This window comes from Lycium ferocissimum, chromosome 6, assembly GCF_029784015.1.
Source record: "Lycium ferocissimum isolate CSIRO_LF1 chromosome 6, AGI_CSIRO_Lferr_CH_V1, whole genome shotgun sequence".
NCBI classification, from domain to species: domain Eukaryota; kingdom Viridiplantae; phylum Streptophyta; class Magnoliopsida; order Solanales; family Solanaceae; genus Lycium; species Lycium ferocissimum.
This window is the reverse complement of record NC_081347.1, coordinates 74,132,212-74,148,565: the sequence shown is the minus strand read 5'-3', so window position 1 is coordinate 74,148,565 and position 16,354 is coordinate 74,132,212. Positions and strand designations below refer to the sequence as shown.

Sequence of the window (16,354 nt, the reverse complement as noted above, 5' to 3'; positions counted from 1 at the left end):
AATAAAATGACAGATATTTTGAGATAATTATTTTTAATAAACATGATAAGTATTTTGAGATTGAGGGAGTATTCTTTTCTTTTTTAAATATTTCATTGTTAGCCAATAAAGACAGCGGTCCAATGAAAAAATATGTAAACCCGTTTTCAGACAGTAAAAGCCCAGCAAGACTAGCAAAGATGTACGTCTCCTCTATTTCCTCTTTCTCTCTCTTCCATTCTTGATTATAGACGGGTTTTTTTTTTTTTTTTTGCTGGTAAATTAATTAAATGGCGAGTAGCGGATATGGAGATGCGAGTCAGAAGATAGATTATGTGTTTAAGGTTGTGTCAATTGGTGATTCAGCTCTATGCTTCTTGATTGTACTTTAATTTTTTTTTATTTTTTTTGTGAGTAAAAAATTACTTCAATATTTGTATGATTATACTTAGGTGCGTTTGGCCATAAAAATTATTGTTTTTTTAGGAATTTTTTTTTCACTTTTTTCACTTTTGGGCGTATAGTATAAATATTAGAATACAACTCAAGTTGTATTCGAATATTAAAAGCTCAAAAAAATTATTTTTCAAAAATTTTCATTTTTTTACAACTACATTTCACCAAAACTAATTGGCAACACAACTCAAACTCCAACTCCAACTTCAAAATTCCAAAAAGTGAATTTGTTTTTGGTATACCAAACGCCTACATAGTAAAACGAATACCACAATCGACTCTATAATAATGAATTTCATGAAATTAACTTCGTCCTAAATATGAATAATTAGAATATATTTTGGCTTTCTGATTTTAGTGCATTTTCGATCTCCTTTCGATAGTTTTGATTATTGAGGAAAGATTTTCTTTCCTTAATTTTGGAATTTGGATACTCTCTAGCACATCTTCAAGTCTGACATCAAATCAAAATGTAAATAAATAAAAGAAATCCAGCATTTTCTCTAGTTCCTTTGCATTCAACTACTATTTTATCTCATGTGAATGTACACGCCTAGACATAAAATTTAAAAAAAAAATAAAAATTGTATACCATGATGTCTTATTGCTATAAAGTATGACAATCAAGGGTAATATTAAGAAGTTTAAGCAAAGTTTTTTTTAAGTTAAAAAGGTACAAGTATTCTATTTTTATTTTATTTTTAAAAGAAAGAAAGAGTCATTTTAAAAATGAAAGGGGAGAATAAGCAAGAATATTTCATGAATAGTTATAGTTTAGAGCATAATTACAAAATATAGCTACAATTTATGTATTTACTAAATCACTTGTATTTGAAATTGCGGGTATCAATTGTATCAACAAATAATTAATGTATCAGCTGGAATCGCGCGAAAGAGCTGTATCAATGCATACTGTGTGTTTTTCCTACAAAATTCAAAATATAGCTACATTTTATATTTGGGCAAAGGTGCAAATATACCCCTCAACTTTACGATTCAGAGCAAATATACCTCTCATTACAAAAGTGTTGTATATATACCCATGCCGTTACAAAATGGTGCAAATATATCCTGTTCGTTGACTGAAGTTTTAAAAAAAAATCATTTAGGTTATTATTTAATTTAAAAAATGTCATGTGACTTTAAAAAAAAGTCTACCTATTTTTTTATTTTTATTTTAGTAGATATATTTTTCTAAACCCACATGGTAATTCTTTTTTCTAGTGTGTCGGATTTAGTTCGTTTAAAAAAATATCTCCGTGACATTAAAAAAATAAGTCTACCCACTTTTTTAAACGAACCAAACCCGGCCTACTAGAGAAAAAAATTAGTGAAACTTACACAAATAACTACCTTTTAATAGCAACCTAACTAGTTATAGTTGAAGTCAATTCTGATTCGTAGGCTAATAATTTTTCTTGTTTCGTTATGTATTTCGCATTTTGGAAATACGGAAATATAATGAAATATAAGAGAAACAAAACACGTTAGAGTAAATTTAGGCTCTATTTTTGAACATATTTTTAAAAAAATTCTAAGAGAAAAATATAAGCTATATTTTGGAACATAATATTCTTTTCCTTTTTAAATAGTAAGCAAATTAAATCAACCATATTTCACACAAATCATGAAGAGTAAAATCGAAATTTCTATTTATGGGAATGCTTTTTATTAAAAAAATTATGGGATTCAATTTAAAACTTCCCATAAATCACGCAAAACGCTTATTCTTCCATAAAGCTCACAAATCTCTCTCAACTTTTATCACAATCAAAACTTTTTGAATTCAAAAATCACTAAAGATCCAAAAACTTCCAAATACGAAAATATACATCGAAATATAATGAAATATGGTTAATTGTTTAAGAAATATAAAGTTGTAGTATGCGTATAGACAATGGAATACAATGAAATATATCGAAATTGTTTCATAAATTAGAAATACAAAATGCGTAAATACATTGAAATACGGTGATAAATACAAAAGTCGTGAAAACAAAGTGTAGTAAAAATAGGCTCTATATTTGGAACATTCACTATATTTACAACAAAAAAGATAAATACATTGAAATATAAATAAATAATATCTGAAATACACCGAAATATACGAAAAATTAAATATACCGTTCTTAATACACGAAATACACGAAATATACTAAAACATTTTATCAAACACTTGATAGGCATGAAGCTCCACAACTCTCATCAATGGTGTTCTAATGGGAAAGAAGCGAGTCATCTCGCATTGCTACAAAAAGAACGTTATCGAGATAAAGACTTTCAATTGGACTAGTTAATAAACTTCACTGTCGTCCTTCCCCGTTGTTAGAGCTCTTTTTTCACTCTTCGTCAACCATGGCTTCACTACCACCGGTAGTCGTGCTCATTGCTCGTCTTTCTCCATTTCTCTTGCAAAACCATAGTGTATTCTTCAACAAGATTCAATCAAAAATAAAACTTTTTTTTTCTTTTTCCCATTTTATTACCATTGCTTTTCTTGTAAGCCACTCATTTTCCTTATATCAACTTCATCTTTTTACAACTTCCATGTTGTTTCCATTAAAGCTTTCGCGTATCCCATTTTAGCCATTTCCCACGAGAACTCTTTTTTCTCCACGTAAAAGCAATACCCAAACGTCGACCATGGCTTCACTTCGTCGTCGACCATATTCGGGCCTGCCGCTACTACCGTAGGATTCTTCGATTTGTAAGAGAAAATAAGATCTAGGGGTAGGTGATGGAACAAAGAGAGAGAGAAGAGGGGTGAGAGAGAAAATAAATTTGGTAGGGAAAGAAAATCAATTTAAAGGATTAGAGATGGAACGGAGAGAGAGAAAGAGGGTGAGGAGAAAAAAGATTTGATAGGTGAGAGAAAAATATTTGAAAAAAAAAGATTGTGGGTAAGTAGGAGAGAGATACCTTTATTTTTAGGGAAATACACTGCAGTTACAAAAACAAGCTATAGATGGTAATTTGATAAATAATTAAGCTACCAAATATAATTAAAAATAAAGGTAGCTATTACTAATAAATAAGTCTTAGAGGTAGTTATAGGAGGTAAATTTTCCAAAAAATTACTATGTGACTTTAAAAAAGGGGAAAGGACACAAATGGCCGGTCGGCCCAAACTTATCCCACCCAATGGCCCAACTTTGTACAAATCCAAGTTATAGCCACTAAAATAACTCCCGGTAAAATTGCTAGCCACTTTCCCATCTTTTTCTGCCTTCTCCATTTTTCTTCTTCCTCTTCCACCTTCTTCTCCATCTTCTCCTCCTCTTTCCTCTTCCACTTTCTTCTCCAATTTTATTTGATACAGATTACTTTTACAGGAAAACGTTTACCTCATCAAAGATCAAAACTGGCAAATGACAAACCAAAAGTAATATCTAGAGCCATGTTGCTCTAAATTTTAAATAAGATGCAGAATGCAAATAAAAATAGTATAAAATAAACAAAAGGAAGAATGAGTAAAATATACGAACAAGTGCAAAAGATAAAAAACCAACAGCCATAAGGGAGCACGTACGAAAGGACACATATGATTGTCGTTGTTTTTTGTGAATTGCAGGTTACGAAAATGGCAAAGATTTCATATAAAGACGCCATTGCATGACTGAAAAAGCTTTGATGTATAGAAACTGTATCATATGTGTATATACTAGATGAAGCAGCCCAACATTAAGTTGGTGTAAAAAATTCGAGCTTTGATTTGCCTATGCAGTGAATAACTACACTTAGATAAAAAATAACGCCATAAAAAATATACAACCCATTGCCTTTAGGAAAAGTTTATCCCATCCCATCCATATTCCAGTCTCCAGACACTCTTTTCCCGTTAATATCACTAAGCAATCAAGAGTTTCGGATCCAATAGATTAAGGATAACATCAAACATTACATCATAGGAAAACAAAATCTTGCGCAAATATAGTTTTAAGATAAGAAAATAAGAGATTAAGGTATCCACTAATTCACTATAGTTATAATGATGTTTGTGGAGTGTCTTATTCACTAATTCCATCATAACTATGTCTTATTCACTAAAAGCTAGAAACGTGCAGCTGCATAGGAGTCAGCTGCAAAGTGCTAGTTGCATATTCAATTGGAATTGCACCTCTTCGTATATATGCGGCAGAGAATAAAAAAGAAAAGAACAAAATTTCCAGCAGCAATACATGGGACCCTAGACAGCCCAAATCTTGCGAACTTTCACTTCCACGCTCGGCTCCAAGATCACAGTGTCTTGTGCCTTAAAACTTATATTCCTGATAGTATCATGTATTTAAGAAATGTTAACATGAAATAAGCTCTGAAACTGGTAATTTAAAAAAACCTAGGCAGAAAGGAATCAACAAAATCTAACATCGTCAATAGGAAAACAGCATCCTCCCAAAATTCACCAACATACCATGCTAATCACAACAATTCTCAAACAAATCATTTCAACAATGGAAATGGGTCGAAATAATCCGAAATTTGAACTCATAAGAAAAGAAGTATTGATCTATTTGCTCTCCTTTAGAATATTCGCGCATGAAGTTGGTCAGGCTTTTTAAAGATACCTCAATGATTTGAATTCTGAGATAGCAAAAAGGATCCTCTGGCACAAGACATTTAGTGAACAGGTGCATGTACCATACAGCAGCCATAACCAGGAAAATGAGTCAATAAATTAGGACACCAGTGAGATGCAGTATGTAACTGCTAGTCTGCTACGTCATTATCAAACAGAAATCCATCCAGGAGACCTCAGAAGATATAGCACCTAAAGGATTTTCCGATTTTCTAGCACATGAAATTGAAACAATACCAAATTTCTGGAAATGAAAACAACTCAGAGGCTATTGGGACTATTATTGTAAATTGAACACCATATTAGACTACTATTAGTGTTGTTTTTGCATATAAGGTACCTGTTACGTTCATTGAATATATTAAATTTTATGAAAATCTCAAAGCGGATACTTGTATTCTCTCTTAGATATATGCACTGTCAATGCTATTATGCAACTAAAAGAAACAAAACTCATGTTCAATAGCTACTCTGAGTCTATAGTCATAGAAATACAACCAATTTATTTGAAGCCCTTACATCTCGGAACATCTGAGACTTCCTTAGGAATGAGGCTCTCGTCAATCAACTCTAATAAACTATTTAGCAAGAAAATATTCTCATCTTTCCCCACTTACCGTGGAGTTATGAAAAGACAAAGATAATCGCTGAGAGAACCAATCAGAAATTTGATATGGCCACTTGAAAGGTGAATCGTTAATATATCAACTTCTATTCCTAGCTGGCATCATCATCATCTTATTCTTTTTCTTTCTCTTCTTTGCCAAAAATATGATCTCTATATTACATAATGTGGCTAAAAGTATAAACTTTTCTGTAGTGATTTGCTTTTGGCACAAGGGTAAGAAATATGTGACCTCTTTTACATCAAATTACTAAATATGTAATGATCATATTTCACAGTAATTTCCACTACCACGAAATACAATTGAGACACTATATATATACATTACATTCACATGGACATGAACACAGAGATCCGTCAAAGGTTACACGGGAAAATAAGCTCTGAAAACACAACTACTACGAAACCACCATCTCATGAACTTTAAAGACGTGTAAAATTCATTACTGTAAATATTTTCTTCACAGATTTCATGATCTAAAAAATCAATTTTAGCTTACTACAGTTAAGGAGACAATAAATACAAAAATTCATCTGGGAAAGAAGAACTAATATTGATTACCCAAAAATTGAATTTGGCATCTATTTCCAACCCTAGGCTATGTACAAATTGATACTATCACCAACATGCATGTATACATCCAATAAGAAACTATTTAAAAGAACACAAAAAATTAATAGTTTTTCACTCGGACTCTTAAAAGTGTTGTTATGCAGGTGTTGGATCTTCCAAAAATACACTATTTTTGAAGGATCCGATGCGCACCCAATGACATTTTAGGAGAGTCCGAGTAACTTAGCTATTGAGAACGATGAAATCAGCATAGACGACTTGGAACGAAATGGAGAATTAAGCAATTGAAATTTAAGTAACTGACCTCTCCATTTATTTTCAAGCTTGCTCCAAATGTTCAAGATTTATGTAGAGTGAACTTTGAGTCCAGAGTCCTGTATATTGTACTGTATCATCACATGACCCTCTTGCAATATATCCTCGTCCAACTCCTATACATGTCCCCAAAAAAAAAAAAAAAAAAATCACCACATGGCCCGTAAATGGGAAATGGTAACAAGCTATACTTTGAGTTATTCTTCTTCCATGCACATGGTGGCTATCAAAAGATGTATATGTTGCAAACTCAAAAGCGAGCTACAATCTGAACTTCTTCCCGCTGAAACCTTTTAACAAATAAGAAAATGAAGATAAGTTCATCCACTACAAGTATTTGAATCTTGCTTAAATGAAAGCCACACGTAAGCAAATTGTTGCACTAAAAATGCATTCGATAGAGAATGCACAGATGTACAGATGAATAAAAGCACCGTGCAAAGCAAGAAAACAATCAAATTCAGATTTTAGGAAGAGAGCTTTCTTTTCAGCATTACATTAGATGTGAAATCAAAAAAGGTTGATCTTACTACCTCGAAATGACAGAGATGACTAGGCTAGCTAGAAATTAAGATTTATAGTTTTGCTCAGTACTATTTCTCCCAGATAAAAATAGATCTGCTTTCCATCAAATGGTTACCAAGTACAGCTAACTCAACACCCCCGAGCTTCTTCGAAAGTTAAGATCCTTCGACCTACAAATCATGATTCTATTCAGGTGAAATTTTTTCTTATCCAAAAATGAATGTACTAATAAGTACAAACAGAGAAAACAACTAAACATATTGAAGGTAAAAGTAGGTCCTATCTACTTTAAGTGTCCTGACCTGACGCAACTATCCAGATGGTGTTGTGGAAGTTGGATCTAGTTGTATATGCAAAAAGTATTGTATGCAAAATTATTTGCATATGACTTCATTTCCTCGCCCATTGAGAAAGATGATATCTTGCATGTTCTGCCTATACGTTATTTGTCAAGTCAATATTTGATAAGAAGTTCTTGAACTGGAACATATATAAATTTAGGCAACTAAAAACATTTTAAGAAGTCACCTATACATTAAACAACCTGAGCAACATAACATTTGTGTTCATAAAATATGAAGCAAATCTCCAGTTAAGCTAGAAGAAAACCAACGAAGCATGACAATGGTTGAAAAGTTGAGGAATTCCTCTCAGGGAACCAAGATAGCGAGGAATTTAAGAAAGAAAAACATAATAGACAACAATAAGCTTTTCTCATTTACTTACCGAAAGAATAAAAACTAAAAGAACAATAAGCTCCTTGAAGAAAAGAGAAGAGACTTAGTTTTCTTTTTTGATGAGTTAGTTAATTTTTTATTAACAGAATGCAGTCAGCAAAAAGTTCAGTACAAATATATTTAAGTCACGTGTAACGAAAATAAATGGTTTAATTATCTACCCAAATATGAAGGTACTGCTCATACTGAAAGATAAAGTTCAGGATATTGTCAATTTTCTTTACTTTCTTGTGCTTTACATTTATCAACAACTTGCAGCTTACACGTCCATCGTCGGTCTCAAAGAGTCATGCGCATGTATACCCAATCTCTGTGCCATTTTTGTTGCAATCTGAAAAATCATGAAATGATAGGAGTACATTATATATCTGTAGCTAATCAAAAGACTTACGAGATTTTTTTTTAAAATAATTTCAGTATGTACTATATTGTAGAAAGTCAACATCCATCATTTGTCGTTGCTAGTCCGCGACCACTATATTCCAATTAAATGGATCACAAATGTATGATAATATCTGGTTGCAAAACCATCCATGCTGGATGGAAACTAAACAATTAGAACAGATTATTATACTCTCAAGTCTGTCTATATTCTTTCGAATTCAAAATGATACATTCGTGTCGGATCCTTCAAAATGCTACTTTTGGAGGATCCACACACACGCCCATTCATTTTTGAAGAGTCCGAGTAACATAGCTGCTAAGAATCTCTTGCAGATCAATTATGCCAAGTTGAAGAAGAAAAAAACACCCAAAATCTCCAACATTTCTTAATTTTCTGTTTGACATTGAAGTCCTTTCTAACTCATGTTAACTATTAGTACTTATGGGAAACATGAGAATGTAAATGAAGAATTTTTAGGGGTGTAGTGGATGAAAGTAAGCCACTGATCATTGTATACGTCAAGGATGAACTGTACTGAACATCAATACATGCACATAACATATTTAGCGGCGTGGAAATATAATAAGCAATTTTCCAAAGCAAATTCAGAAGACCAAAACATAAGATACCATTTCTTTTGTAGTTCTAATTTTAATAGTATAGACTGGGAAACCATCGGTAGAGATTAATTTCATTAGCTTAAACCATGAAAATCTATTCTTGTTGAAGTTTATCATCTGTATATCTTGTATGATGTGATGTCCAGTTGAAACCTAAAACGTTTCAATTACCAAAATAATCATCAATTTTCTTTCAGGCATATCATCAAGCCCCTTAGATTTATCTGTATCATGTCAAGTAAACTAAGAATTAAATGACTGGGAAAAAAAGTAAAAATACAGCCATTAGGAAAGAAACTATCACTAACTATAAACCACTCTTATAGCATTTAGATTTAGATATAAAAGACCATGAAAGTATGTTCATCGATATTGTCACGACCTAATCTTCCAAGGGCAAGTTTTAGCAGTAAGGTACAGTATATGGAAAAATGAAGAGTGGAGCGTGCCGAAAAATATATGAGAAAATGAAAGTGGAAATGGAAGGTCAAGAAAATGAGGAGAATGAAAGGGCTGTAATGTAAGATTAAATTACCGGAAATACCCTTGACAAACAATTATAATTATCCTTTTGCCCTTGTTCGTCCCATTTTGCCTTGTTCATCCCATCCAACTGTCATTTCTATAATGGAAGATAGATAGAAGAAAAGAAATACGTATTCCTGCTATATATGTATATAAAATATATTATATGTATAGAAATTGTATTATATATGTATATAATATGTATTCCTATTGTATATATATATAAAATGTTCATATATATATAAACTGTATCATATATATATAAACTGTATCATTCTTGTATAAAAAGTGTATATATAATTCCAACATACGTATGATATATAAATGTGTCAGTCTTGTATAGAAAGTGTATCATACGTATAAAAAATATATTATAAACCATATCATTGTGGTATATAATATGTAATAATATTGTATATATGTAAAAAAAAAAAAATCATATCATTATTGTATAATATGTGTATAATAAATGTATAATTAAAGTATAATTTATGTATAATAAATGTATGATTAATTCTAGCATATGTCATATATGTTGTAGCAGTCCTTTAGTGGCGACGTTTTTGTGGCGACTTAGTCACCACAAAAAGTCTCTTTTTAAAAAAAATTAAAAAAAGGGCACCGTGCTCCATCCATACATACCTTTTAATCTAAGATTGAAAAATTATGGGTAAGTTTATTTATTTTGGGCCTTGACCCCTTTTTTGGCATTAATTTGAGCCGGCCAGGACTCGGTGGAATTAAGCTCAAACAAATGATTAAACGTGGGATTAGTTTGGTACACACAACGCCTTTCCCTTTAAAAAAGTATGTCTACTCAAAATAATGGATAGACTTTTTTTAAAATTTACATGATATTTTTTTAATTAAATAATAACCCAAATGATTTTAAAAAAGGTCGAAAAAGGTATAATTGCATCATTTTGAATAAAGAATGATATGTTTACATTATTTTATAACGACAGTGATATATATATATCCACTTTTGTAATAAGTATATATCTTTTTAATCATAAAGTCGAGAGGTATATTTGCACGTTTACCCTTTATATTTTATTGAAACTATAACAATGTATTGTAAATACTGTCTAAATAAATATTTGCCTTAATTTCAGCTTATACATACGTAATTTTCTTTTTAAATATTTTATTGTTAGCAAATAAAGACAGCGGTCCATGGATAAATATGTAAACCCATTTTCAGACAGTAATAAGATCCCAGCAAGACTAGTCAAAGATCTACTTCTCCTCTATTTCCACTGTCTCTCTCTTCCATTCTTGATTATAGACAGGGTTTTTTTTTCTTCTGGTAAATTAATAAATGGCGAGTAGTGGATATGGAGATGCGAGTCAAAAGGTAGATTATGTGTTTAAGGTTGTGTTAATTGGTGATTCAGCTGTAGGCAAGTCTCAAATACTAGCTCGATTTTCTCGTAATGAATTTAGTCTTGATTCTAAGGCTACTATTGGTGTTGAATTCCAGACAAGAACACTTGTTATACAACATAAGTCTGTTAAAGCTCAGATCTGGGATACTGCTGGTCAAGAACGGTAAATCTATTATTTTTGTTGTGTTATAGCAAACTCCATTTCTCCTTGTTTTGCATGAGTTTAAGTTCGATGAACTGAATCTTTTACATAATTAGGTTACTTAAAAGCTACTTAATTTCAGTTAGGAGGGGTTAGTAGTAGAAGATCAAACTTTTGAGCATAAGTTTGAATATGGTTAGTGGCGGAGCCAGAAATGATGTGAAGAGGAGGAGTGAGGATGCACCAGTTAGGAGATGTGAGAGATTGGCGGTCGCAGGACCTAGGAGAGGTAGAGGTAGGCCGAATAAGAACTGGGGGAGGTGATTAGACAGGACATGGCACAGCTTCAACTGTCTAAGGACATGACCGAGGATTATGATAGAAGGTTAGTAGGTAGTTGTGTTTTGTCGCGCTGTTGGTGAGAGAGGTGGGGGGCTAGTTTTGCCGTCTCCTCTTCTTCTTTTCTTAGTAGTAGTAACTAGGTATCGCGTTGAGTATTATCCTTATGTGTTTATTACTATGTGTTGCTCCATTTAATTTCTATCTTAATATTTTGTTGTGCTATTTTCTTGCAATCCTGCATTGGCTACGTTTCTTTTGAGCTGGGGTTCTATTGGAAACAGCCTCTCTACCCCACAAAGGTAGAGGTAAGGTCTGTGTACATCCTACCCTCCCAGACAAGTGGGATTACATTAGGTTGTTGTTGTTGTTGTAGTATCTTAAATGATCCCGAAAACTTCTTTTTATAATTTAGTCTATTTGGATGAAAGAGAGTATTTGTCACTTGAGAATTAACGGGTTGTTGGTTTGAAGACAAGTTATGTTGGGATTAGTAATGTTGGGATTAGTTGTCCTGCTACTTATTAACTATTTAGTTTGTTGTATTAAAAGTAAGCATTGTAAGTTTTAAGAAGAAGTTTGTTTAAAAAAAAAAAAACCCTCCACCTTATTTAATAGAAAAAGTGTTTGAGGGACGTCAGGGGTATTTTTGTCATTCTCATTGTTTTATCCAGGAATAAGTAATTCCGATACTATTATTCCACCATCTGGTAAGGATAACTTATCCCGGTACTCTTTGATTCTTGTTGTGTTACAATTTCTCCTCCTTTTGCATGAGCTTAAGTTCGATGAACTAAGGATTTGCACAATTAGGTTACTTAAAAGTGACTTAATTTCAGTTAACTCTATTTAAACGTATTGATTGGTAATCTAGAATAAATGATAAGTAAACTGCTATAATAGGTTAAATTATGATGATGATGAAGTTAAAATTGATTACACTGCAGTGCATATAACTTGAACCCCTTGTATGGAAGGAATTAGGAGTAGAAGATCAAACTTTTGGGCATAAATTTGAACATAATATAGTGGTAGAGGTGGATTTTATTTCCTTCCAAATCAGAAAAAGACAATTATTTATTGTGAGTTTTTAAGCTGACATGGCAGCTGTTAGTTTTGAAGGGTATAAGTGCTTCACTTTACTAACGACGAGGGTAATTTTGATACCAAAAGATGACAGAGGTAAAAGTGGTCTATTTCTTATAGTTGAAGGTTAATTTTTGGCCCTTTCCCGTTTATCTTAAATGATCCCTAAAACATCTTTTGATAATTTAGTCTGTTTGTTCAGAGAGTGGCTGTCACTTAAGAATTAATTGTGATGTTACTTGGGATCTTGGATAAATTAGGAAATTTGCGTCTTCTTAAATCTCACACTCAAATGAGAAAAAGTGAACTAAAGCAAAGAGTTAGTCAAGTCCAAAATGCAAGCGTCACTCATCTATGTATTATAGAAAGAAGATACACATAAAACATCATAACATTTTTTTTTGACTACTATATATCATAAATATCTAATTTTTCTAAATTTGATTGTCAATTGCCATAACTTAATTATATTTTACATAAATGTAAATGCAACAGAATTTTGATCTTTTAGAATTGATTCAAAATTGAATAGCCATGTGTCTTGAGTAGAACATCCACGTGTCTTGAGTAGAAACGTACGGTAAAATATCATTTTAACTCAACAATAAGTATTTGACCAAGTTGAGTAGACTCGGGCTTAATTTTTTGTCAAATCAGTTGAACTGACTGAGTTGGGTAGGCTCGGTCCTAGTTTTCCTTTTCACTTGGTAACTTTTGTACATTCTTCAAGATTATGCACCGTATGCAAAATTTAGTATAGGCCGGAGTCGAAAATATCTTGGTATTGATAGTTGAATTTCAACACATGAAGAGCCAACCTTCTATTTGTTGCTCTTTGTTTGTCAAATGTGTTCTCTTGTCTAGCAGTAGTTTGATATAGTTTTGAATACGGAAGGTATCTGTCCTGGATATTGTATGTTAGGTTGATGGATTCCCTTTACTGTTTTTTGATTCCATCCAGTTTGATGGTAACCAGATAGCTCTTAATCCACTCATATTCCTTGAACTATTAGGTTGTTTTTCTATTCACTATCATGTGAAAAATTTGTCTTTTTGTCACTCAACCTTTCTGAAGTTACCTATCGAGAAATGTGTATTGATGAATCTGTAAGTAGCTGTGAAGTATAATTGTTCAAGTGTCATATCATTGGACAAGAAAGCTATAGGTTCAGCTGCTCTTTTTGGTGGTAAAGTGGACAGGTGATAAAGATTTAGTCTAGATTTCAAGTTGCTTCATCATAGATTAAATGGATAGATTGTAAATGTTTGTAGTATCCCGTCGAAAATCTAGATTACAAACTGACCCCTGTCACCCGTTTAGCTGAAGAGGAATGCATCAAATCGCTCCTTATATAGTTTATGTTATCACGAGTCTTGATGGGAACTACTAAGGTCATCTGGCATCTAAGCTAGGACCAAAGAGGAAACTGAGATAAGATTGATAGAGCATCCCTAGATTTATATGGTAGCTACTTGATTAGTATTAGATAAAGTTTTGATTCTCTCTCAATATCAAAAAGATAATCCTTCTTTGCATCTCTCTAACTTGTTCTTCATATTGTGTCTGCTGGCCACCCAGTTTTGAAATAAATAAAGTCTTATCAATTTTTATCATGATCCAGTATCGGTCCAACCATCTTCAATTACTTTGCTAGTACTGTATCCTCGTCAATCTCAGGTTGAAAACGATGTTGACCTTCCGTGCCTATCCTTGATCTTCTCCTTCTTTTAACTCGTTTTACAACGCTCTCGTGTACTTCACTAAAAGACCTTAGTGTTAAGTTGAACTTGGCACTGTTCAAGTTCTTGCGTGTTGCATGTCCTAATTAGTCATCAAATTTTTCAATTGACCAGACCAACAGCTTCATTTAGAAGTCCTATAACAAACTGCTTCATTTCAAGATGAACATGGATAGGAAAATCTCATTTCTGGAGTTCTATGTATGGCTCACTTGTGCAGCTTGAATTCTTCGCTTTGGTGGTGCATCTATCCCTTGCACCAAGTAGCCACATTATGAGTTTACGCTAGTATCCACATTTGTCAACCCTAACTTTGGAGGAGATATCAGTTCTCTTTGCGAGCTTCCATCTGCTGCTTTTTGTTAAGTCTTCTTAAAAGTACCCCTATATGACAGGTTCCTCTATTGTATATAAGACCCCAAGTTTTGGGCGTAAAGGCCACATTGAGATGCATCTTCAAATTGGAGTTGGTCAATATTATGGGGGATGAATGGGAACATTCTAAAACATCAATGCCACTTGAGATTGGGATAAAATATGGCTTTTCTGGCTGCTAGTTGCTTCCTACTTCTTAATGTGCAATATATTATGTTGTTATCGATCATATGCCGTATTTATTCGAATTACTATGCTACTATCAAATTACTATTATACAAGTGCACTGCCAAATAGTCTGTTGGAGTTAGTAGCACTGCCAAGTGGTCTATTGGTGTTTAGTACTTAAGTATGCCCTTCTGGATTCTCACCAGCTTTTATAAATACCTGTTGCCAAGTGTTGATGTTCCCGTCGGACTGATATTGCAATAGGGATTTGATTAGCTTTATTTCCAAATTTAACACTTTTCCTTGTCTAAGACTGCTTTTAGACTCGATAAATGAAGTAGAAACTTAACAATTTTGTAACTGATTTCATCATTTCCTTGTCATTTTTAGATATAGAGCTGTCACAAGTGCATACTACAGAGGAGCTGTGGGAGCTATGTTGGTTTATGACATAACGAAACGCCAAACATTTGATCACATACCCCGGTGGCTGGAAGAGTTGCGTGCACATGCCGATAGGAATATCGTGATCATTCTGATCGGAAACAAAACAGATCTCGAAGACCAACGAGCTGTCCCTACCGAGGATGCTAAAGAATTTGCCCAGAAGGAAGGATTATTCTTCTTAGAGACTTCTGCATTGGAAGCGACAAATGTGGAGGATGCATTCTCGACTGTGTTGACAGAGATATTCAACATCGTAAACAAGAAGAATCTTGCTGCAGATGAGAATCAGTCCAACGGGAACCCGGCATCTTTAGCTGGGAAGAAGATTCTTGTACCTGGTCCTGGACAAGTTATCCCAGAAAAGAAAGCATGTTGTAGATCTTGAGATATCGGGATTCGGCGTTTCTTTTACTTAGGTGACAATTTTAATGAGTATTAATGTTTCAAAGTTTTACTGATAGGAATTCTTGAAAATCTCATGTATTTGGTTGTAAATTCATGTTGTTTTTGTGATGTTTCTGTGAAAGGAAATGATTATATTGTTCTCTGTGTGGAGTGAGGCGAGTTATAATATGTTTTTGTTAAGCTTCATAACATAATCTTTCAATATAATTTGAAGGTAAGCCATAAGCTTTTGCCTTAGAGCATTGGTTTAGGTTTTTCTTGTTCTTTTCATTCTTCTATAGCTTCTTCAACCTTTGTAGTACAGTGTTTGGATGTTTTCCGCTTTTATCATTTCATATTCAATTTTCTTGGACTGCAATTGATCTAAATGTGTGGTTTGAATTCTTGAGGCCAAATTTTTTTTTTTTAACGAGGAGCAAAATGTGATTTTGACGACTAGTAGTCTGTTTGGCCAAGCTACGAAAAATATACTTATTTTGAAAGTGCTTTTGTTTCATCAAAAGTGCATTTAAAAAATATTAGTTTGTGTTTGATTAATCAATTTGAATAACACTTTCGTCAATAGTAAGAGTAGCAATTTGTGTTTTTAAATGTGTTTTAGGGAGAAGTTACCTTTTTTAACTTTTGAAAAATAACTTTTGCTGCTACTTGATAACACTTTTTTCTATCCTAAAAAGGCTAAAAAGCTTTGCGGAGTACCTCAACTCTTTAAAATAAGTATTTTCACTTTTAAAGGAATTTGTTCAACATTTCAAATTTTGATATTCATGTTTTTTCAATATATATATATATATATATATATATATATATACTAGTTATGTGAGCAAGTTGGCCAAACTCAAGATATAAAAGCGTATATTTTAACTAAAGAATATAATTTGTGTTAGTATAAGTGTATAACAACAACAACAACAACCATATACCCATCAGTAGTCCTAAAGTGGATA

General features: G+C 32.7%; 1 protein-coding gene and 1 long non-coding RNA gene across 3 annotated transcripts; one reads left to right on the top strand and one right to left on the bottom strand.

The window, feature by feature from the left end:
* Positions 1-235: 235 nt before the first annotated feature.
* Positions 236-15,549, top strand: LOC132060430 (ras-related protein Rab11D). Of its 2 annotated transcripts, XM_059453474.1 has the most exons (3): positions 236-323; positions 10,693-10,868; positions 14,946-15,549. In XM_059453474.1, exons 1-3 carry the CDS (start codon positions 270-272, stop codon positions 15,385-15,387), a joined length of 672 nt encoding a protein of 223 aa, XP_059309457.1. In that variant the 5' UTR covers positions 236-269; the 3' UTR covers positions 15,388-15,549. The 2 variants fall into 2 exon arrangements, with proteins under 2 accessions (XP_059309457.1, XP_059309456.1); XM_059453473.1 differs by lacking the exon at positions 236-323 and having other exon boundaries at positions 10,525-10,868.
* LOC132060431 (uncharacterized) lies at positions 4,276-8,232 on the bottom strand. The gene is made up of 4 exons (XR_009415935.1): positions 8,012-8,232; positions 7,353-7,485; positions 6,515-7,220; positions 4,276-4,703 (listed from the first exon to the last, which is right to left on the bottom strand). It is a non-coding gene; the product is annotated as an uncharacterized LOC132060431 (long non-coding RNA).
* Positions 15,550-16,354: the final 805 nt, after the last annotated feature.